Below are 24,171 nucleotides of genomic sequence, written 5' to 3'. Positions count from 1 at the left end.
GGCCGGCGGCGGCTGGCGCACTCGGCGCGAAATAGAGACATGCTCCAAGTCTCCCCGCCAGTGCGGTCAGAGTGCGCCGAAGCCGCCGAACGCGTCGGCGGTCAAGCGCAGTTGGAGTATAGAGGGTCTCGCTTTGGCCGACGTGACGACGCCGTGCAGCGCGCGCGCGCGTGTTACGCCGGAGCATAAACGCGCCTTAACAGAGCCTGCGCTTAACCGCTAACCAACGTATTCGGTGGCGGCATCTATAGGAGCCACTGATAACCCCCGCCCACTCACTGAATAATAAAAAAAAAAACCAGCGCCGAAGTTCGGAAGGCACTTGAGGCGGAGACGCTACCACTCCACCACGACGGCTCAAGTAGCAATTGTCAATAAAGGCGCATCTAGTGAATGCACTCTTCAGATGCAGGACTCTCCGCGCTTTCGCCACGTATATCCTGGCCTAACAGAGCTAGGCCATCAGCAATTTTTCTGAACAGCCTTGTACCTTGTCTCCCGTCCCTAATAAAGGATTTCCGTTAAGTAGTTTGAAGTTGACTGGCACAGCCGGGAATGTTTCGCCGGGCGAGCGTGCGAAGACACAAGTGTTGCCTTGTACGATTACCGACCATCGTGCCATCATAGTTTTTCATCGACCGTGGCGATCATCTGACAATCCTTAACAGGCTCCTTCAAAGGTTAACTAGCACTTGAAGCGGCACTTGGAGTTCCTCTGCTGTTCGGCGCTTGTAAATCGAAGCACGTCAAAAACGAAACCACGGGGCAAGCAAAGCTCATAGACGTGAAGCGCCATAACAAATCGAACTCTCCTGGCCAAGCATCGGTTTTCTTTGCTTCCAACATTCAGGTTGCCTTTTGTCTGCCTTCTTTGTGTGAAAAAAGTGCACTATCGGTTTTAAAACAAAACTTACTATAATATTGAACCGCGCAATCTTCCTTTGTCAGCCTCAGAGATTCGCGACTCATGTAGGAAGGAAAATTCCTCCAAGGTGGCGTCTCTTGTCCTACGACGTCACCACGCTTGTACTTGCGAGTTTGGCCTGTGGCGGCGATACCTGTATTTTGGTTCTAGCTATTTTCTATCTTACAAGAGCTTTGTTTTCAGTAAGAGCGGCGTTTTTGTGATCAGGAGCTGGTATTCTATCGATACAAGCCAACTTCAATTTCTCCTCAGTGTCCCTTTAACACGGTCACGGCGAGCAGACGACAAGAGCTGCCTGCACGCGCTCGATTGAAAATTGTCGCACATAAGGTGCGGCGCTGCTGACGCGCTGCACCTGCACCACAGAACTGGTTCTGCACTGCGCTGCCACCGCGGCGGCTGCGTTTTTATGGAGGAAAAACGCTAAGGCGCCCGTGTGCTGTGCGATGTCAGTGCACGTTAAAGATCCCCAGGTGGTCGAAATTATTCCGGAGCCCTCCACTACGGCACCTATTCTTCCTTTCTTTCACTCCCTCCTTTATCCCTTCCCTTACGGCGCGGTTCAGGTGTCCAAAGATATATGAGACAGATACTGCGCCATTTTCTTTCGCCAAAAACCAATTATTATTATTATTATTAATATTATTATTATTATTATTATTATTCACTGCGCTGCCACCAGCGACACCTTTCAGGACTGGAGCCGTGAACCAGCTCTGAATCGAATAAAAGCTATGGCAGCTACAGCACAAAACACAGAAAGTTGCCTGCTGTCGCGTAGGTTTCAGCGCCATTTTCTCGCGGAATGACATCGAACCCATTGACGACAGCGAAAACGTCCCTCAATTCATGTTCAATACTTACGAGCTAGCATGCGTTGTCTGCTGAAAGCCGTCTGCACGTGCACTTCCTTTTTTGCACCAAAGCGGCACCAAATTAAGGCTGCACCCAAATCAATCGCTGACGGCGGTGCAGAGACCGCTGGGAATCGAGGGCTTTGGTACAGTGAACCAGAGCTGAATCGAATGCAGCTTAAGTGTCCCCTCCAGTTTTTCTTAGTTTCGAATTCAGGACCCAAACGATGGCTGTGACGTCACAACGAGTTGAGATAAAATGCTGTTTCATCGTCATAATTAACTCGAACAAATACGTTTGCCTCGGGAAACCTGAACGACAGCGAGTGAAGTAGGGCTAGCGTTGTTACATCGTAGTTTTCGCGTGGCTCCAACTTCCAACCGACCTCGTATGCAGGAGGTGCGGCGTTCGATCCGTAGTGCCGCTGGTTGCCCAACGTTTACCCCTGCCTGGTGCTTGGCTTCTCTGTGGTGGTGAAATGCTTGGAAAGTTGGCGTCTAACCCCCTTGAGTAGACCAAAATACCTTTGCATCATGGCGCTCTTGCTCTTGCGCCAGTGTATTACCAAATCATCACTGGTTTTACAGTACTAAGATGTTCAGCTAGTGCATCACTTCAGGGATAGGGGAAACGTTGCAGGAGGATCATAGGAAGTTTGCTGTCCCAGCTGCAACGCCTTTCGGTCACTGTTGACCAAGGCCCATTATATACAGTATTGTGCGTTTTTATCGCTTACATTTTCAAAAATTTCCCCGCCTCAACCGCTGGCTCGTTTGCGGTGAAACTGCACACAGAGCTTGCGTATTATGGTAACTTTTGTATCGTAGCAAGTTTGACAATGGTACTTACTTAGTTCAGGCGCACATGATGCGAAAACGTAAGCGTCTACGAGAGATCGGCGAGCCAAAACCCGCAGATGACGCTTTTTCGCTGAGAACCTGCAGTGGCGCCATCTGTTTTCGGCAGCGGAAAGCGTCACGACTAGGCCGCCGAAGCGAGCGTTGCAAGGAGCGCGGGCTCGCCTCTTTAAATCAGTTGTTTTGATATTTTTCCGCTCAATTAGCCGAAAATGTTGTAAGCGCTTCAGTTGAAGCAGACGCAAATGCCGAACGGCATATTCAAAGGGCCCGCGCTCCTTGCAACGCTCGCCTCGGCGGCTAGCCGTGACGCTTTCCGCTGCCGAAAACAGATGGCGCCATTGCCGGTTCTCAGCGAAAAAGCGTCGTCTGCGGGTTTTGGCTCGCCGATCTCTCGTAGACGCTTACGTTTTCGCATCATGTGCGCCTGAACTAAGTAAGTACCATTGTCAAACTTGCTACGATACAAAAGTTACCATAATACGCAAGCTCTGTGTGCAGTTTCACCGCAAACGAGGCAGCGGTTGAGGCGGGGAAATTTTTGAAAGTGTCAGCGATAAAAACGCACAATACTGTATGTATCCTTTCCTAGAACAGTAACCGCGACAATCGTAGGCGGATCACCGCGTCCTTCATCACGTTCAACGCCGCATAGTACGTGAAAAGCACATCGTATCATAGTTATAAGTATCGGTTTATGAAAACAACATAAAAAAAAGAAGGAAAAGGCGGACTGCACTTCGGACCTCACGCCATGCTTTATTTCGAAACCGAAACTTGCTCAAAATTCAGTCTTCCTCTCTCACACGCACTAAAAATGGCGGCAGCTTATCCGAGTGTCGTGCACGTGTTTGCTGTTGCACAGCTTATTTATTTAGACAGTTCATGACGGAGCCCGTTTTGGTATTTACAGATGAGCGCAGAAATTAACCTGTAATGCAGGCTAATATGATATGCATTTTTAATAGCCTAGAAGTTGTAATTTAGGTATAATCGTTTAGGGCCTGAATTCGTATAATCTACGGAGCGGTCTCCTAAAATGCCGGCAGGAATGGAACAGCCGGCAGATTATTACAAAAATGTCGCGTATTCGCCAGGCACCGTCAACGGCGAAAAGACCGAGCTAGGGCATGCTGTCGCTAAAGATACGGGCGAGGTTTCTTCAGGACAGTCTGGAAAGGTGAGTGAAATCGCAGGCACTCATCGAAAATCTGATCCCACATTTTTTGTTTGCATACTTTACGCCTTGTCCAAATCAGTGTGGCGTTGAGTAGCCTCGTAGGAGTTTTATGTTCAGCTGTGTGCATCGTGTTCGAAAATTAGTCCGCATGAGCTAGTGTTCACGTAATGTCTACGACGTCGTTTCAGCACGCCGCTGACGACGATGAGGCTTGCGGGATGCCCAAGAAGCCGCGTCTTGAAGACTCGCCGGATCTGGAAGACATGAAGTTTCCACGTGGTATGAACGCTGTTTTTTATTCAAGTAAAAGATCCGTTTGGATAGATAAAGTGGCCAGATGAGATTTGCATGGATAAGGTGCCGACAGCTGACGCCGGACAGGGAGATTAGCAGTAGAAGCCTTCGTCCTGCTGTGAACAAGCCTGTGCTTAAGATGATGGTTACCATTTTAGAAAGGTGGCTCGCGGCTAATACTGAGAATTTAGAGAATTTATTTTCAGTTGTCCTTATGCTCGTCATGTCCCTGGCCTCCCACGTGTCTGTAACCTCCGTAGCGTGTCCGTAACCTCCGTAGCGTGTCCGTACCCCACAACATCACCCTGATCCTTCACTCGGGACGCAGGAAGGTCCAAGCTGCCCATAACTTGTCTACACAGCCGCCCTGTAGCATACACTGTCGCCCCACCACGCCCAACTAGCAGTACCACCTTGGAGGTCCTCTTGGTTGTGCATGTTTTTCAGGAATTCGCTCATCTTCTCCCGACCCACCAGTATTGTCATGTGCAGTGACCACCAAGCCACCCGCCATGCTTTCCAAAAGTGAACCATACCTCTGCATATACACTCTTGACCTAGATATGGCATTTCTGTATGTGAAACCTTGTACAGTCACATAAAGATGGATCCCTTCAATATAACGTGCTTTACTGCCACTACTACTCAAGCAGTGAAGATCCTTGTTGGTGCATGACATGAAGAAATATGTGGTGCAACCAAGACATAAACAGACAGGACACACACACGCACAGTACTGAATGTGTCTGTCCTATCTGTGTCTTGGTCTCACTACATATTTCTTCATGCCTTATACAAGGTCTCCTAGAAATTGAGTGGACTGTGTGTTGGTGTTAAATGCTGCCAATGGGTAGATTTTTCTTTGCGGTGAAACCAGGGCTGAACTTGTAAGTAGTCTAGCCATGTCTCTTGTATCGGTGAACCGGCCAACCAGCTTATACACTTTGCATGAAAGTGCTTAGCTGCTTCGTGTGGTTGATACTGCTGAATGAGCTTAAGAGGAATACGTTGTCTTTTCAAATTGCCGGCTGTCAAAACTGAATGTACGGTGGCTGGCCATTTAATCGAGATTCCTTTAAATTTCAGAGGTGCAACTCTTTCATTTCCTGGGAAGCCGAGCGGACGAGATTGCGTCGTTGGCGCGGGAAGTTGAACGCAAATACCCCAAACTCATCTCGCAGCAAGTGCCGCGGCATATGCGCAGGCGGGCTGTCAGCCACGACAAGCGGCGGCTGCCCAAACGTCTTCGGGACAAGCTTGCACATGAGGCACGTAGCACTGTGCAATGAACTTGCACTCTTGGAGTATTCTTTAGAAATTTAAACAGGAAGCTTGCCCTCTTGCCCTGTTACGTTGTGGTGTAACTGGGCTGAAGGCCTTGTTTTGGAAATGACCTCGGCTTGTTTAAGTGTTTAAAGTGGTCCCACCCCGACCTAGATGTACTAGTCTACATTCTTGGAGCACATTTTTTCTGCAGCAGCTAGTCTCAGTGTGCCGTTTAGAACGCAGCATAAAAGAAAGGTGTTGGTCTCTTGAAGAACTGCAGCTACCTCAAACTTGCAGCTGAGTGCAGCCCGAAAGTTTTAGTATTCTGCTATGGTAGGTGAATGTGGCCCCTTGTACAGAGCTGTATAAATGCAGTGCAATTGACAGTTGGGGCTGCCTTATATGTTAGGAGCATTGTTGCCATAGTTGGTTGTGAATAAGCAATAAAACAAGGCCAGTATTGGTGACCGCCTTGATGTTGATGCTAAAGATTGCATTGTGCACAGCTGGCTGCGTGTACACGAAAAGAACGCAGTAGTATTTGTCGCATTGTTGCGATTGTCAAAAAATAGCTTAATGTATACGCAGTGCAGAAGGACAGACGAGAGGCAGAAAGGCACACCACAGACATTGACTATCCCCGGAAACTTTTACTTACAGAACAATGCAATATATGTGCTTCTGATAGAAGGAAAGCAGTACAAAACCAAATCAAACCTCTTTCGGCCACCAACTGATTGGTGTGTGGTCCATGCAAAGAATGTAATCGCCACATTTGCTCATTTCCTAAGCCTCTTTGATGAATCCCAGTGTTTTCTGTGAATGCCCGTTTTCAGTGCTCATAAACATTGCCGCCTTACCGCAGCCCGATCCTCCGAAAGGCAAGCGTCCAAGCCGGAAGCATCGGCGTCGACCGCGCAACCTGCTGGCAGAGTATGCGCGTCGTCAGCGGCGCCACGTCTGGCTGGAGACACACATCTGGCATGCCAAGCGATTCAAGATGGCCGACATGTGGGGTTACCGCGTACCAATCCACCCGACCGACAAGGGCATCCGGGCAGCCTACCGGGGCAGTGCCAAGCATGCCTTGCTCCACGTGAGTTGCACCCTCGGAGAGGCAGGAGGGAGAACTGGGGACCACTTGAAGTTTGCTTGTGTTGATAGATTTTGAAAAAAATGTGTTTTTTCCTGCATTTGTCTTTTTAGTGCTTTTTTGAAATGTTGTACCAACTCGCCAAAACGTTCTACTACAGTATTGATTGATTACTGGGTTGTGGCGACAGCGATGTTACTTTCACTGAAAACAGAGCTGTTATAAGCTGCACAAAGGCCGAGAACTGAAGCACGGTGTCAGCATCGCTGGCTGAATTCCCAAGTAAAATGTGTTTGTTGACATTTTTTTTTTTTTTTGAGTGGAGCCACTCTAAACCTACATACTCCAAGATAGTGCTGACATCATAAGTTCTGAGCGGTGAGAAAATTTTCAAATGCAATTTTTGAGCAATAAATGAGTGTTATTACCGAACAAAGGTTGGCGTACACAAAAGAGTTTCAGAATTGATTTTTACTAAGAACAAATGTCGGACGAAGTTTTCCTCAGTGTCCCTTCTAGAAAGATTCAAATTTAGTGTTAAAACAAGTGCAGTTGGCCCCGATTCAGATAAGCTGAAGTCAAGTGTCTAGTTGATTCAGACTGGTGCTTTGCTATTGCCTACAGCAAGTGTATTTTTAGAAAGGCTATGGTTAATAGTTTTTAACCATGCATAATTTTAGCAGGTTATCAGTCCCTGTTGAGTTGGAATTATCAAGTGATCTATACGCTCGACCCCCTCAGCATTTTTTTTAATGCAATGAAATAGTATTGGGGCTCTTTGCAGTTATCTCACCGTTTGCTTGGCACTTGAAGGTGCTGTTTTTAGCCTGGGACAGGGTATCTCGACCATTTTAGAGAATTATGTCTTTTTAGCTCATTCCTCAATTTCACGCTGTTGTTGACATCGGTGTCTGTAGTGTCGTTCGCAGTGGATATTGTAAGGTAGGTGTTGAAGCGCCGGCCAAGATTTTGAAGCAAAAAGCTTCACTACGCTAGGTAAAGCAGTCGTCACGTAGGCCGGAGATTGACCTTTATTGACCTTCAGCCCAACCACGTTAGCCGTGTATACCCATATGTGGTACAGTTATGTTGTTGAACACTTGACCTATGACCTTTGGTTTGACCTTTGACCTTAAGAACATCCAGTGGGGTGATGTGAAGCCACATGATGACATCCGATGGGCATGTCGTGAGACAATGTGATACTACGTCATAGCCACGTTGTTGTGTGGGTCTATATAGAGCGGCTGTCGCGAGTGTGTAGCCGATTTGCCATGAACGAGTCTCAGACGCTTAGCAAGCATCCTTGCTTTTCGCTGAACACTCCAGGGTTAGCCAAGTTAAGCCACCGCCAGTTTTTTCATCATTGCCAATCGCCCTTGCCTGCAAGAGACATCTTCTTGAGCTGTCCCCATCTGTTGGCTGTTCCTTCCCCCAACCTGCCTTAGCTGCTCCGTGTGCTTGTGGTCTCTTCACCATCAGTAAATGGCCTCTTCACATAGACCAAAGTTTTCAGTGACTCGGCTCTTAGCTGTCTTGGGACCCTGTCTCTCTTGGCTTCCGTCACTTCCTGCCTAACATGGATGCAGAAGGGAGCGTGATGATGGGCAGGCCCTTAAAAAATGCCCAAGCTCAGTTGATCCTGACTGGCTGTGCAGTGAAACTGTCTGCTGTGAGCATTTACGGCTTGATTGGTGCCAAAATGGAGTAGGTAAAGGAAAGGTGGGAGTTGACGCATGCACGGATTTAGGGCCTTGGGCAACCTAATACCGATCCAAGGAACCCAAGGGTTCTGCAGAACCTAGTTCGAGAACCCCCAGCCCAGGAGCTGGCAGTTTACCACCAAGTGCATTTTTAGCAGTTCATATTGTTGTGATTGAATTCGCCGCATCAAATGTGGCACCTTTGTTTTTAACTACCTTATGCAATTTTACAGTGAGTATATAAATGAAGGTAGCCTTCAGTCACGAAAACATAGGAAAGCATAGGGCAGTGTTTGTATTTCTTTCTCCTTTTAACTTGTGGTGTTGACAACTGTAAAATTAATAGTGTAATTACTTTATGGCTGAAATATGCTTAATGAGTATAAGAGAAAAACGGCCACATGCCACTCTTGGGATCCAATTCCGTGACCTCCAAATTTCCCGTCCTGTGCTGTACCTACTGAGCTATGGTTGCGCCTGTCCAATCTTCTACCTTTGGGGACATTTATGTAGTGTGTAGGATATAGTTAGTTGATTGCACTTAATGCTAGGAAAAAAATGTGCTGACCTTGCGAAAGATAGTGGAGATGCCTTTGTTCTGCAGTGTGCATAGTCTGGCTGATGATGATGGTAACAGCAACCTTGTGACTTGCACCACTCTCCTTCTGCTGTGGTGTAGCTGTAATCTCATTCAGCCTTGCTGCTGCCCTAACAGTGGGGTGACGATACCCATGTCTGGTCGTTGACCCCAAGTGGGCAGCTAAAGCGAACCTGGCCTGTGTAATTCAACCCTCTCAGTCTTTGTCCTTGGACAGTGGGGGTCAAGGACACTGGCACACGCAGCTGTGTATGCCAGAATTTGGCGCACTCTAAACAAAAAGGAGTAAAAAGGGAGTTAGTTGTCCTCTAGCTTGTGTGCCTGCCAGAGGACAGCGTACTTCTGTACTTCTTTTTCACTCCCATACAGGCATTGTCTTGTTTAGAGTGCATGCTGCTTAAATTTTTTCGTCTAGGAAATTTACTCTCGGCTCTGGTTGCATTTCTTTTTTTTTTTTTTTGCATGGTAGCGTAGCCTCTTGCAAATCAACCGTGGTTGATTTGTAAGACATCCCTGGTGGTGCAGTCTTGCAGACTGCTTGCTTCCCACTTAGGCAGTTAGCGTCAACAACTGTGCAAAAGCACTTGTCATAGGGTCTTCTGTGCTAGAAGTATACCATATGTGCATGGCATGTAGCATGTAGCATGTTGGGGCTCCATTCACTTGACGGACAACATTTCGACCTCTTGTCTTGGAGCTTAGAGGGACTAAGCTAGGAGAAAAGTGGCCTAGGTTGAAGCAAGATGGATGTGGATGCTTGCAATGCACAGTGTGAAATTGTGCGTCCATCAATCACTGTGTGGAGGTCTGAAGCGGTGCTGTTGAGAGGTCCAGATAGGCATGCTATGAAGTTTGGCTCCTAGGACGGAGTTGGTAAAAATTTTCGTGAGGTTAAAATCAAGTTTTTCTGTGTTGTGAGAAATGTGGTTGTTCGTGTGGACGCATTTTTGGGTGGTTCGGTCAAGCTTTTGAATGCCTGGCCGCAATTCCTCTTTCTGTATTCCTCTTTTTATTTCTGTTTCTGAAGTGGCAACTTCAAAAGCCTGTGACTAAACTTCTATGGTAGGCAGAATGAAAATTTTGTCCTTATTGCATTCCTTGATGTCAAGAGAAACCAGTAGCGTATATTTTAGCCAGTTCCCTGCAGCAAAATTTGTTGAAAGGTGATTGCAAGAAACTAACCAATTACATAAGTTCTCAACGAATTGTTTTACAGAATTACATATCTATAACCAGCACACACACAAATACATGTTACCTCAAGATGTCATAACTGTGACTACGTTAATAAAAATTTCTTTCTGAAGACTCAGCTCCACCCCTAAAACTGAATTTCGAAAATTGAATTTAGCGTGCTCTCATAGTTTTCTTTCTTTTTCCGGTTTGAACAGGAAAGTCCAACCCCTGCTTATGACTGACAAATACTCCTCTTTGGTACTTGTCTGTTATAAAGAGGTTCAACTATCCAGGAAATGTTTCGCTGGGTTATTTTGCTGGCTTACCCATGTGCTGTGCTGCTTGATTGCTACTACTACTCGAAAGATGTGTACAAGCTTCTGAAAATTCAGGATTGAGTGTTTGCATTGTCTAAAAAAAGCTCGCGTGCCGCCATCTGGCCTTGTCATTCAGCCGTGATGAGTCGGCATCAATGAAACGCAAGATCCCTGAGGACCGTGAAAACGTCTTCCAAGGAATTTGCATTGAAGAAACATGGTTGCAGGGGAAGGAAAGCATTGCTTTAACTCCCGTTGCGTTTGGTTCTACCTGTGTAAGGTGAAGAAGTGTGCTTGCCAACCGGTACTCCCTTGTTTGCTGTTGCAGGACCTGTCGTACTATAACTGCATTGAACTGATTGGGGGTGTTGAAGAACTCACTGCCAAACTGGCCCTCATCACAAGTGGCGACACAGGTTAGTCTTTCTCCTTCTGCATCTACAGTGGTATAGCTTGTTATGTGATTAAATAACGCATCATTCGTCCAACTTAAATCATCTGGTTACAAAGCCTCGGTAATGTTGATAGCTTGATGCGTTGGTCCGCATTTTAATAGCAACAGTGCACGCATAGAAGTGTGTGTGTTGTACTGTAGACCCGCTTTGGGGTATTTGACAGACTGTATTTTTTGTTTTTCTATCAAGAGCAGTTTATTCTTGCTGCTTTTGTTCAAGATGCACAACTGTTTTGTACCGCTTTATTTAAAGTCAATTACTGAAGATGTGACGTCCGCTCTGGTGCAGGCCTCACATTTGGAGCCAAATCGTACTTGCCCGGAACCCGAGAAGGCTCGACCGTACTCTACCACCGTGGCTGTTACCCCTTCAACGCCATCGGACCGGTGAAGTTTCTGTGGCGTGTGGCTGGCGACGAGACCGGTGCCAGCGGTGCATGTGCTGACGGCCGTCAGCTGTGGCTGTGGGTGCACCCGGCCATTCATGTCGAGGTTTCCGAGGAATTGGTGGCACTCTTTGGGCTTCAGAGGGTTCAGGCAAAACCGGTGGTGGTGCCCCATGAGGAGGCGCAGGTTGAGGGCGCAACCAGTGATGCGTCAAGAAAGGGCGAAGCCGAGCGTTCAGCGGCCGAGGGGAAGACCGGCTCTGGAGCAACAACATTGGATCAATCGACTATAACTGCGGGTACGGCAAATTCAAAGAAAGAAATTCAAACAACCGAATCAGAAAAGCCAGCGAAACGGGAAAGAAAGGCATCTGCGAAAGATGCTACACAGTGCTCGAAAAAAAGGAAAAAGAAAGAAAAAAAGCAACCAGCCACGTCTGGTGACCAAATGGAGCAGGAGGAAAACAAAGTGCCTTCAGCCGCCGAAGTGCTTCAGCTGCCTGTGTACACGAACGGTTCAGTGACGATGGTGCATCTGAAGGACCAGATGGTGAGGTTTTCGTTGAGCGGTCCGCTTGCGAAGGGAGTTGTACTTGACACTCTCACTCCGTCTTTGGAAGCCGTGTCTGCCGAGAGTCGGGTGTGGTGGAACCAGCGGACTGCGGAGCGGGAGGCACAGGAGGCAGGCTGGGAAATGTTGCAATACGGAAATGCAGAGGCTGAGCCTCGGGTCTTGGGGCGGATGGTCAGGGACCCTCGCATCCTCTTGCCAGCCTGCAAGACCAAGGTGACTGCTGCTGGGCATTGTGAGCATTTGGCATCTGCCTCTATCCTTTTTTGCTGCAGAGCGCATTCAGAACTAGATGTGACTGTACAGAGTGGATCAGTTTGACAGTGACCATCTAGGTGGCTTGAAGTACTGGGGTCGTTGTTTGTAACGGTCCGTGTTGTTTCATTTATTTCACTGTGATTGGTCACTTCTCGATTGTGTTGGCTACGGTGTATGACGGTCGTGCCGGTTGTGACGGAATCACACATGATGCCGCGCTGGTGGAATGGTGCAATGGCGCCAGTGCTGACAATTGAGGGAGCACAACCTGTTTTGGCATGCTTGGCAAGTTTTCTGAAGCCGCTTCCGTCTCGGGTAAAGAAACTGAGTTGGTTGTGTGATGAATCGCCGTACTGGGCGTGGTGGGAGTAGTGTGGCTAATGCTGGCATGGAGTTAAAACCAGTCGTGCCTGTGATTGGTCGATTGCTGCCCTGCCTCCTTTTGCTTTTGCCATGATTGACATCATGTCCAAATGAAACACGAACAAAATGAAACCTTACAGAATACAGCCCCTGGACTCATTTTCTACCCCTGGTTCAAACTTGGGGATGCTCTGCAAGGCCTGATATTTATGAGGAAAGCTCTGTTCTACATATTGGCTGATAATCACAAGCCTTATAAAATGAAAGAGTGGAAGAATACTTGAATACCAGTTTACCAGCTTGTAGTAATCCAAGGTTGGATCATCCGTACCTCTAATTAACTCAGATTTCTTGTACTGTGCAACCAGGATGTAATGAGCCTCTATGTAGTGCTTTCCTTGATATTGTGAAGTTTCTCAGTTCTGCAATGCCACGCCCGTTGAAGCGCATGTATTTGTGAAGTCTGTGCAGTGAAGGGGTATAACGAACTCTCCAAGTCAGCTATCTATTAGCCAGTGCTGCGTTATTTGAAATTTGGCCGAACCACGTGAAAGCTTCGTGATGACAAAAGACGAACTGCCATAAGAGGAATGTCGATGATCACAACGAGCGAACGCGTTGACAGCGTGCCGTGCTTCAGATACGTGGGCACCTCTAGATGACAAACGGGATAGTCTTCGCAGCTTTCACTTTTGTAATGTCGCACCACATGGCGCTGCAACTGTTCTTTCTCTGAAGCAGCGCAAAACAATAGGACAGAGCGAAGAATGCACAGGATAAGCATTGCGCGCCCATCGTTGTCACTCGTTTGTTCGTGTGATCCTGGCGCCTCCAGCTGCCATGCTCCAGGAGCGGGAATGGCAGAGAGCTTTGATGATGCAAGATGGAGTCATTGTCACTTGACAAGGCCAGGTGGCGAGAGGGAACATGTGCGCGATGCCTCTAACTAGCCTGCCTCCTTCACTCTCCTTATCCCACATGTAGTGGCATCATCGTGAAATGTTTCTCCACGTTTATAACTTCCGAGTAGCAAGGGTTTACTGTGAAATTTGCAAGGTGATTTCACCTCCATTTATTTTTCATTTTGGTTTTCATTATGCATGGGCCTTTCAAGTCATGTGAAAACTGCATGTATAACGAAAAATAGCACACTTTTCTTAGTTTCGTTATGTCTAGATTGAACAGGATATGGGGCCAGTTCTGGCTTGCTTGCCAAACTTTGTTTGAATATTGCTGTTGCCTGCAGTGAACCTAATATAGTACGAGCGTAGAAAGCTTGACCATAGGAGCACTTCATGTAGAGGCTAAAGCTAACAGTTATAAAGTCTTGCCCAGAGACTGCAGCTTGAATGCTCGAGAGTAGCTGAGTACTTTGAGGCATGGGGAACTCAGCAAAAGTGTTCACTGAAGTAAGCACCTTGGCTATCCATGGGAAACCAGTTTTTAGTTCCTCTTTGGCAACATCCGAAGTTAAAGGACTCTGTGTCATTGTATCAAGTCTAAACTCTTATCTTCTTGTGATCTCCAGACAGCTAAGACCTCTAATGTCGCAATGTCACTCCTTGCAGATTCTGAAGAGAGCAGCACCCCAGTGCCTCTGCCTTCTAGAGCGAGCGACTCTGCACTGTGGGAGCCATCACTCCGCGATGCTGTATCGTCCGAGAAGATGTCGGAGTCTGAATTGAATCGACTGAGATCGCAGAACCCCTTGCCCGGTGAGGAATTCCAGTGAGCATGAAAAACTTGGACATGTGTTCCTCTGCTCTAGTCGTGTGGGCCTCACATTGCTGAGCTTCCTAGCTCCACTTCTTTCCTTTTCCGTTGCAGGCTTTTGCTTGTGGGTTTCCTCTCTCTTGCTTCTCCTAAGTGCTAGAGTGATTTGTAGCGCCATCTGTTGCCCTACTTGCACTATACCACTGGGCAAGTGGCAAGCCAGTTGGCGGCATGTGTGGTGTGAGCTGAATAGGAGGTCTCGACAACCTGGACGTGCATGAATGCAAGGTGAACTAAGGAAAATGGTGTTGCTAGTGTATTGATTTCATTTCGCAGGAATGTCATAGAACATGAGCTGAATAGAGAGTTTGGGGAGCTGAGAGGTTGTTTAAGTTGTGAGTTTAAGTTGAAAAAAAAAAAAGAGGCTTCCAGGTTCAGGTTTTCACACTTTGGTGGTAGCATTTCTCTTAGCTGCAGAGCTCTTTGAGAGCTAGGCGTTTTAGCTTTATGCACCTTGTTCACACTGATTTGAGCAAGCCTTTTCTTTCTGCACAGGAGTCTGTTTATCAGGAGTCTCATTTAGAGAGAGAAGGTTAAGGATTTCGCAATCCGTTCCATGCTGCTTGGTCCCGACGAGGAAGTCGTGCACGCAGATGGCAGTCTCCGCGGAAACGGATCTGAAATGTAAAATCTAGGTAATAAAGAGAACGGTACACTATGGGCACAAACTTTATTGCACAAAAGCAGTAAGCAGTGAATTTTTTTTTCTTTTTTCAAAGCAATACTGAAATTTAAAAAAAAATGTCAATAGTCCACTTATTCCACGGAAATCAGTGAGAACTGCAATTTATTGGCTTGTGAAAAAGGACTTTATGTTTGCTTGTTTTAGCTCTCGCAACCGTTTTCTTTGAATGGCGCCACCCATACTAGAAAGGCTGCTCAAAAACAAACTCTTCAGCATTTGGACTGCAGATTCCGCCTGCGCAGGTGTCACCACAGGATCAGGATTGGCAGTCTCGTTTTTTGATTTCTTCCTCCTCGTCTTCGCTTTCATCGGGGGGACAGACATCGGCTGCAATGCTCTCCACGGTGTTTTCTGGGCATGTTGCCACGTCACTGTCAAGTTGAACATACTCATCAAATTGTATGCCCATCGCAGCACAATTCTCCAGTAGCAGCTCTTCTTCGGATGCATCTTGGACATCAAGCTCATCCTGTGTGCAGTGTTCTTCTGTAGCTGAGGCGAACCCTGCATGTCTGAAGCAGCTGGCAATGGTCGTTGCACTCACCTGCCGCCAAGCAACATCAAGGAAGTAAACGGCACGCAGTACATCGACCCTGTTGTCCTTCCCCTTGTCCATGCATAACAGCATCCTCCGGAGAAGGTTTTTGCAGAAGCGCGACACCCTGATCCATAGGCTGCAGCAGCGCTGTGGTGTTTGCTGGCAGAAATTCCAACTGTATGGACTTCAGAACAGACCCGGCACAGTTCCATGTCCAGGGTAGTTATCGACGAGGAATAAAACATTCCTCTACTCTCACGAAAAGCGCGCATCCTCGCGATAAATCCATTTTCTAAAAATGGAGTGTCATCCACGCCTTGCCGTTGGCCTGTTAAGAAACGGGCAAGGTTGCGACATTTTTGAAGCAGCAAGGGTGCTTCGATTTCCCGATCACTAGCGGCTTTAATTTGTCGCTTCCCGTCATGTTGGCCCCGATCAGGACAGTCAACCTGTCCTTACTCAGCTTCCCCCCGGTGCATTTCTCTTCTTTGAATGACAAGAATTTTGAGGGTAGTAATTTGAAGAACAGTGCTGTCTCGTCTACATTGTAGATGTTCTCTGGGTCGTACTCCTGCAGAATTTTGAGGAGCCGCCTTGCTCGCCAGTCCCCGCATGCCGTCGTGTCTGCAGCAGCAGTCTCCCCTGAAACGGCACGACACACTACGCCATTCCGATCTTTAAATCTCGTCAAGCACTCTTCGCTGCACGAGAAACCTTTGATGCTGAGCTGCAGGACTAATTCTTCTGCTTTCGCGCTAATGAGTGGCCCGCTGATCGGAATGTTTTCTCTGCGGGCTCTCCGCAGCCAAACCACCAGGCACTTCTTCAGACCTTCGTGGTTGGCCACCCGCAGTCGTTTTCTTTGAGGGCCAAAGCGTGACGTCCCGAAAGCCTGCCGCAGCTTATCTTTGTCCTGAAGTATCCTCGTGAGGCTGCTCTTAGGGATGGCGTACTTCGTCGCAAGCGCTGTTTTTGTGAAGCGACCACTCTCAAAGTTGCTGATTATCTCAATCTTCCTGTCCAACGTAAGGTCATTGTGAGGTCACTCCTGCACTGCCATCGTATCCTGACTTCGCGACGAAATATAGCAGACGACGCTGAACAGCGGATGTAAGGCTTAAGCCTAGCTGAACACAACTGCGAGCACTCCATGACTTAAAGCAGGCGATGCAGTTGCAGTGTGCGAGAAAACCGGAAATGCCAAAGACGGAAACCGGGAATGGGGGGGGCAGTGATGCATACGGCGATGGGGCTGCGTGTGCACGCCAAGTTGCGGTTTCGGGTCTATTTTCGGTTCTGTTTATACGGTGGTCGGAAAATTTAAGTTCCGATTAACGAGATTTTTTTTACATTGCCTTTATACAAAACCAACCTACTGCGAGGTGTTTGTTTCATTTAAACGTTGATTCCGTTTAACCGATTTCCTTTTATCGACATTCTACTGTATGGGCGTTTTAGCCGTTTTTGTTGGAAAGAGGTTCGAAGGGACAGTTTCTAATTGAGTAAAGTGCCATTTGGTTTGTGTGTCTCTGGGCTTGCATTCTGTCGCATTTCCAGTGCTTTGTGCAGTTGAAAGGGTGGCACTGATGTGTAATGTTCTATAGACGTGACTGTTTGTTGCCAGACATGACTGTGATGCTGTCCTAGTAGCTTCGGGATGATGGTGCTCTGTGCTGGCCCTTGTCCCCACCTGGGCAGCAAAAGAAAACACGACCCGTGATATTCAACCGTCACAGTTCCTACACGTGGACTTTGGGGGTCAAGCACACGGGTACAGAGCGTTGCTGTGTTTGTTCTATTCTCGTGTGCCTGTGTTTCCTATTTTTGCCGTATAGAAAACAGAAAAAAACAGCTTCACTTGTCAAGACATAAATGTGGGAGACGAGTACACAGTCAAACCTTGTCATAGAGAATAGGTAAAAAATCGTAAACTAGTTCCAATATAGGCGAAATTCGTAATATAAAATCGTGCCAGAAATGCACGTGAGTGCAGTGCAGTTTCTACAGTGCTGGGATGGCAACTCAGGTGACCCTTACTAGAGAAACGGGGAGACCTCTTCGGAACGAAGTCTTAGCACCCTTTTATAGGTTCTGGCGGTGATTCAGGAGGCTGCAAAATCAGGAGTGCTAGTTAGGTTGGCTTCCCCACACAGCACCACCAGCACTCAATGATTGCAGGCCACGTGCCAGCTACGGTGGTTTCCCCACATCACAGCGTAAAAAATGATATGTCAGACAAAATTTTCACCAGCTCCGCGACAATCAACATAAGCACAAAATGGTCACTGCAAGACAACAACTGTTCACGCCGCTGCTTGCAGGGCGCTGTTGCACCCGGCGGGTGCGAGAGGCATGAACGCGTGCCAACCGCCTAGCTAACAGCCCTCTATGCCGCTGCATTTTCATTGTTGGTGAGATACTGCAGGATGATCTGAATGTGAGCTTATACGATCTAAACTCGAGTATGCAACACCTGTACGGGACCCTGCTCATGGCAACTTAATTAATGACCTTGAGATGGTGCAAAATACCGTAAAAACCGGTCTATAGGTCGGACCGGAATATAGGTCAACCCTGCCCATCGACTCGCGTGTTTGTTTCTGCCACACAGAAGTACGGCGCCATAGAGCAAAACCCTTCCTCTTCATGAATTGCCTTGAAACAAATGCGACTCGACAGGTTGCACAATGGTGACAGGATTTATTTTCATTTAAATGCTGCTCGTATGTACACCCGGCCAATTTTTTAACAGTATCACGCGCCCATCGACCCGCGTGTTTGTTTCTGGCACACGGAAGTATGGCGCCATAGAGCAAAGCCCTTCCTATTCATGATTTGCCGCACCCAGGATGGCGAGCCCTTGAATTGCGCCCTCGTGAGTCTAGAAGCAAGCGCGATCTCTACCGCTTTCACGCGGAAGCATTCGGCAGTCAGAGGCAGCGATCTTGCATGCAGCGCAACCTTTCCTTCCAATCCTGGATACAGTGAACTCTCACTTGAGTGAACTTCAAGGGACCGAAGGAAATAGTTCACTTAACTGAAAGTTCACTAACCTGAATATTTACTAGACCAACATAAGACATGGCATACACTCAAAAGTTTGAAGTGCAATTCATGGAGCATAAGACATGGCATCCATAGTGCTAAATATGTGTGAAATGGAATTTATACATATCAACAAGTAAAGGTGCATAACAGTTATAATGCTGCCTTTCTCACTTTGAAAAAAAAAAAATCTGTAATCTTCCTCTGCACTTGTTCTTTTAAAGCACAGGAAGTAACAAAACTGTCCAAAGAGTCAATGTTTTTGTATACTTCTTCTGGCACAGCTTGCTGTTGAGACACAAAGTCTCTCAACTTTCCAATGTACCCGACAAACTCGGCAACAGTTATAGGGCTTGAAACTGGCTCTGCAGTTGCCTCTTCTTCATTGCACTCTTCTTCCTCAGGACGAACACTGGAAACAATCTCCAGATCCGTCTGTCCAGCACAGGTAATCAGTGCACTGTCACACTGTGCATAGTCTTCAAATGAAGTACTATTGCTATCCAGCAGCTTCTAATGGTAGCTGGAGTTACTGACCACCAGGAGCCTGTCACCATCTCGGCCGCCTGCCTGACGTTCATGGGGGCATTGCTGCCATCCCTCAGATTGATCAAAATCCACTGAACCAGCCGCCGTCGGTTCTCCACCTTCAAGCTTTGAATGATGTCTAGGTCGAGCGGTTGAAGCACAGCCGTGCAGTTAGGCGGAAGGTATTCGACACGCACATTGCTGAAATGGACGTCAACAAGGAGGGCTGAGCAATTGTCCACTATCAGAAGAATGTTTCTCTTTGCCTTTCTTATTTCTTCGTTCAGGGTCAGGAGCCATTTGCTGAATATATTCCTGGTCATACATGCCTTCTGATTGCTTTTATAGGTACATGGCAGTGAAGGGAGAGCTTTTATCACTAGCGGCTTGAGCTTGTGGGTGCCACTGGCGTTGCAGCACAAGAGCATAGTAACTCTAACCTTTGACTGCTTCCCACCTTTGCAACTGTCGTCCTTGAAAGCCATTGTCTTGTTTGGAAGAGTCTGATAAAACATACCAGTCTCATCCGCGTTGTAAACGTCGTCATGTGAATATCCGATAATGACATCGCGAAGTTTTTCATCCCTCCTGGTTCTCGCTGCCTCTTGGTCGGCATCCTTGCTTTCGCCGCAAATCGTTTTCCACGTGATCCCATGCCTATCCCGAAATCGTGTAAGCCATCCACTGCTTGCTTCGAAGCCGCAAACGTCCAGAAGAAGAGCAAATTCCTTCGCTTTGCCCTCTATCATCGGTCCGGACATTGGAATGTTTTGGGATCTTAGGTCGCGAAGCCATACCGCAATGGCATCATCCACTTCTTTGAAGTACCCCGTGCAGAGTCGTTTCCTGGCGGGATTCATTGAAGTTTCTCCTTCAAGCTTCTATTTTTGTTTCACAATCGTTGACAACGTCGATGGTGCAATTCCATAGTCCTTTGCAACGTCCACTTGCCTTTGACTGTTGTCCAGGCGCTGAAGCATTTCCAGCTTGCCCGAGAGAGACAACCGCTTCCGTTTTGTCGCACTCATCTCGAAAGTGGCCACGCGAATTGCCGTTGTTACTTAAAACTGGAAGGCTGAACGGAGCCGATGAGAAACGCACCACGTGGGTTGTTTGTGTGCACACGCGGAACCGACGAGACTGGAAAGAAAGAGACGACGACCGTGCCAGCACTAGCTGGTCGGAAAAAAAAAACACACACATCACGTGGTTTGTGGTGTGGCAGATCGCTGCTTTGCTCTGGCGGCGCTGTAAGTGCCAGCGATGTTACTTTGTTCATGGCCTTTGAGCTCACACGCACGCTCGTTTCGCGCGGGTGATCTTGGAGGCCATGCCTCATTGCCGTTCGTCTTCTGCGCCGCCGCTTTGCCCCAAGGGCGCTGTAGCGCCAGCGACGTTACACTGTCACTGGAGCGGCGGTTTGATAAAGGCGGGCATCGGTTGCGCCTGCAGTGCAGGGCTCAAAACTTTGTTGAACTGATCGGAAAAATAATCCTCGGTCCTCTGAGTGAGTTCGTTAAACTGAAATATTTACTGTTCCGAAATTCGTTTAAGTGAAACCTTTTTGCATAGAATCTATAAGAAAACTGCCGGTGATTTTAAAAAGTTCTTTATTCTGAAATATTCGATAAACCGACGTTCGTACAACTGAGAGTTTACTGTACGCTGTGGTCCGCCCACGAAATGATGTTTTCTTCTGGTTGCTGCAAGTTGGAATACGCAGCTTCTTCCTCCGCCAGTACTGAATGCTCTTTTCGGATACTCCAAATTCACGCTGTGCCGCCAAGTTGCCGTGAGCTTCTGCGTACTCAATCGCGTTTTTCTTGAAGGCGACGGTGAATTGCCTTCGGCCTTTGCTAATTTTGAAACAAAATGTCAAAAAGCAGCCTTCAACCGAAATAGCTTTGCAGCTACAAAAACGCAAAATGGCGGCACTGCTGCTGATGGCGATGGTGATGGAGGCTGTTGACTTAGCCGCCCATTGTTGCAAGATTTCTGCAGTTTCTCCACCGATGACTGGTATATAAGATGGGGGTTGACTTTTCACCATGGTTTTTTGAAAAAAAGTTAGACCTATATTCCAGTTTTTACGGTAACTCTGTACATGTCATCCTTGCTAACTATCACCGCACAGCGAGTATAACTTCCATGAAGTCTAATCAACACTGACATCACGTAGAAAAGTGTTTCGTATCGCCCTTTTCCACAAGTTGTTTCATCATCCTGCTTTACATGATCACCTCATTCCCCATCCAATTTATGCATCCCACTGCATTGATCATAATTACAAAGTCGGAATTGTGTCATGCAACACCAGATGCTTCTCGCAGTCATTCCTGCCACGAACCTCACGTGACTGTAACCACCTTCCCACAGAAGTTGCTGGCATTGTAAATTATGAGCAGTTCCGCGTAGCAATAGCTAATATTGCATGTTCAGGTGCTACATTCTTGTAACCAACTGTATTTTCTCTGTTTTTTGTATATTTACCACTCAACCTCTGTAATGCCACCGGCCCTGAGGGGTAATGTAAATAAATAAATACATGTTGTTGAATGTTGTTATTCGGGTGAGATAAAAGCGCGAACATTGGTGCAAATGCTCACCACACATCAGTCACATCAGTCATCAGTCATCGAGTATCACTTGAAGCTGGGGAATTCGTTATGGCATCTGTTTTATGGCCAAATTAGTTTGCTACATAAAGTAATAGCTGCATGAAATTTGCTGGACATATTTAGGAAGGGTTCGATATTGCCAATAATTTTCAAGGTCCGTGTTTTGTTATATAGAGGTTCGACTAAGTGCATTTTCAGCATCCTTGCCTCCTGCGACCATTGTCAGGATCACCTTTCATGAGATCATGAAGAAAACATCCCCTGCGTCATTGATTTATTCGTTCGTTGTGCATTCACTGCCTCCCTTTGTCTCTTTCGGGCAGGCACCCTTCTGGAGCTCAAGGATGCTGAGTCGCGGATACCAGTTGTGGCCATTCGGAAGGAAGGCTCCAGAACGAACTTGGGTTTGTGTCTTATCTACGCTTGGCTTAGTCAGAAGCCCGAGTGTGTGCGTGCGTGCGTGTAAGCCGGAGAAAGTTAGCTGACCAGAAAACAAGGAGGAAAAAATGCATGCCAGGCGCTGTTTCGCCATTGTTAGTTTGACTCCACTAAGGCATAGGAACTTAGGCCCCTCAATAATCTCAAGGTATTGCCATCTCCTCTCTCCTCCTCCTGCGCCGCTGCTCACTCTCATTTTGACTGCGACTCCCCATACGCGGTGCTGAGCCAGCAGATGCTCCCGGGAGTGATCGCACCGTGTATCACGTTGTATCGTATTGATGCTTGCACGCGCCGCTTGCGTTGTTTTGTAGCGTGGTGGAGGCGAAAGCAACAAAACAAGGTATAAAAAAAATCACGCGAAAACGTGTGACAGCGTTCAGCCAATAGGAGGGTTGAAAATAGAGGGAATGCGCTGGGAAAGAGGTAGGCGGCATTCTTCAAAGGTTGGCATTGCTCTCAGTAGTTGACGGAGGCACTTTAACATGAACTATACTCCGTTTCGTGCATAGCAGTCAACGGTACCAAAGCTAGCGTGCCTGTTTGCTCAGGCTCAGTCCGCAGTGAAAAGCAGTTCGCCATACAACCACTGTTAACACTGGCATACTTCGTTATGGCACATCTCAAGTATCTTCACTGCTAACCTCCTGCACTTTGTTTTACCTCTTGGCACATTGTCGTCCTGCGACACATCGAGAATTTGAGAATTAAGAATGGCATGTGGCAGTATGATACACGGCTAGTAGGGCGAATCACTCTGACTTCATCCGCGTCTAAAAAGTAGTTCACACTTAGTGAAAATTATAGCCAGAGGACCTGAACACTGAGCACCTCACAGCTTCGACTGTGATTTTCAGTGCTACCACTTCATTTTATACTACTCATTCAAACACTCACCAGGCTTCGAGAAGAACGAACGATACAACATGGTTTCACGGATGCACTACTTCTGCAGTCTCTGCAATATTGCCTGCTATGTATGAAACTGAGTATAGTGTGGTCGCAGTTATTCAGCCAAAGGTTTTGAACACATGGCTAAAGGTGGCAGTTAGATGCCTCCCAGTTGTTACGATTTTATCGTGAAGTGTGCAGTTCATAGCGTTTGTGTAGTGTTGCGGCATTAAAGTATGTATGTATATATAATTTGGGGCTTTTTCATTTGCACCTTGGCGAACAGTGTATGAGTTTAAAATGTATAAATTTGAGGTCCGCACTGATAGTTAGACTATGGGTGCCTTTTTTTTTTCGTAGCATTAGTGAGCCTTGTCGGGAAGATAAAAGAAATTCGGGCTGAAATGGTAAGGCTGGGACAAAAATACTGACGGTACTTTTGAGGATGACACTGTCAGAATTTGTGTTCGAAATTCTGATGCTGCCGTGCAGCAGATCTGAGTGCCAAAGATTCCAGAGGTGAACAAAGCGTGCGCCGAGTTCCATTCCTTTGTGTTGGAATTAATGGTTTTATCTGAACTGAAAGCACGCAAGGTTGATTACGTACTACCGTAAAAATGAGCATATAATACGAGGTTTTTTCCAGACTTTAGCATGTCAAATTTCCACCTCGCATTATATGTGGACCCAAAGAATTTCCATCTAAAATTCGCAGTTCCGGTTTCATTATATCGAGTTTCGTTACCGCCTCGCTATGGCACCACGCGTCGAGCGGTGGCATAGATCGGGTAGATTCGATTTTGATGCCCAGGACGATCGCACCTCTCATGGTATAGGGACCGCAAAAGCAGTTTTTTGGTGCTTTTAAAAGGAAAGTAATTGTAGCTGCCGAAAGCATCGGTACCACATCAAGTGCTGCTACATGGTCTGGACGAGGTAGGGAGAGCCCGCAGTTGCTGCCGCTGGACACTGGCCTTTCCAGCCATGCTGTGCAGTTGGATGGCGGACGCTTGGGCCAGCATTCCCGATGAGCTCACCCGTTGTAATTTCAAGAAATGCGGGATAGTAAATGCGCTCGACGGTACGGAGGACATGCTTTTGTGGAAAGGTACTCTGACAATGGCCTTTCGGAAGACAGTACACCCAACAACGACAGTCGCTAAAGCACTGACTAAGGACACTTCCGAAGCATGCGCAACTGCGTGCCCGCGCATATGTCGGAACCAGTCTATGCTTGCTCGTGGCGCAGGACAAGAGTAGGCGCAATCGCAGCACCCAGATCTGTATCTGCCAGATATTTGGCGCCCGTGCTATACGGGCTGTATCCGGCACGCTGGCCTACACATATAATCGGAGGAT

At 47.3% G+C, this 24,171-nt stretch overlaps 1 protein-coding gene across 1 annotated transcript in view; it reads left to right on the top strand.

Moving 5' to 3' along the window:
* The first annotated feature begins 3,441 nt into the window (after nt 1-3,441).
* Pop1 (POP1 ribonuclease P/MRP subunit) overlaps nt 3,442-24,171 on the top strand; it is a 29,029-nt gene continuing 8,299 nt past the window's right edge. The window contains exons 1-8 of the mRNA XM_077640405.1: nt 3,442-3,817; nt 4,006-4,096; nt 5,198-5,379; nt 6,243-6,473; nt 10,593-10,680; nt 11,008-11,910; nt 13,865-14,011; nt 21,807-21,887. Of these exons, the coding sequence (XP_077496531.1) occupies nt 3,677-3,817; nt 4,006-4,096; nt 5,198-5,379; nt 6,243-6,473; nt 10,593-10,680; nt 11,008-11,910; nt 13,865-14,011; nt 21,807-21,887 (1,864 nt within the window). The 5' untranslated portion in view covers nt 3,442-3,676. The remainder of the gene's footprint in view (nt 3,818-4,005; nt 4,097-5,197; nt 5,380-6,242; nt 6,474-10,592; nt 10,681-11,007; nt 11,911-13,864; nt 14,012-21,806; nt 21,888-24,171) is intronic.

The sequence above is a fragment of the Amblyomma americanum genome, chromosome 10 (assembly GCF_052857255.1).
Source record: "Amblyomma americanum isolate KBUSLIRL-KWMA chromosome 10, ASM5285725v1, whole genome shotgun sequence".
In the NCBI taxonomy this organism is placed as follows: domain Eukaryota; kingdom Metazoa; phylum Arthropoda; class Arachnida; order Ixodida; family Ixodidae; genus Amblyomma; species Amblyomma americanum.
This window is presented reverse-complemented; position numbering and strand designations above follow the sequence as displayed.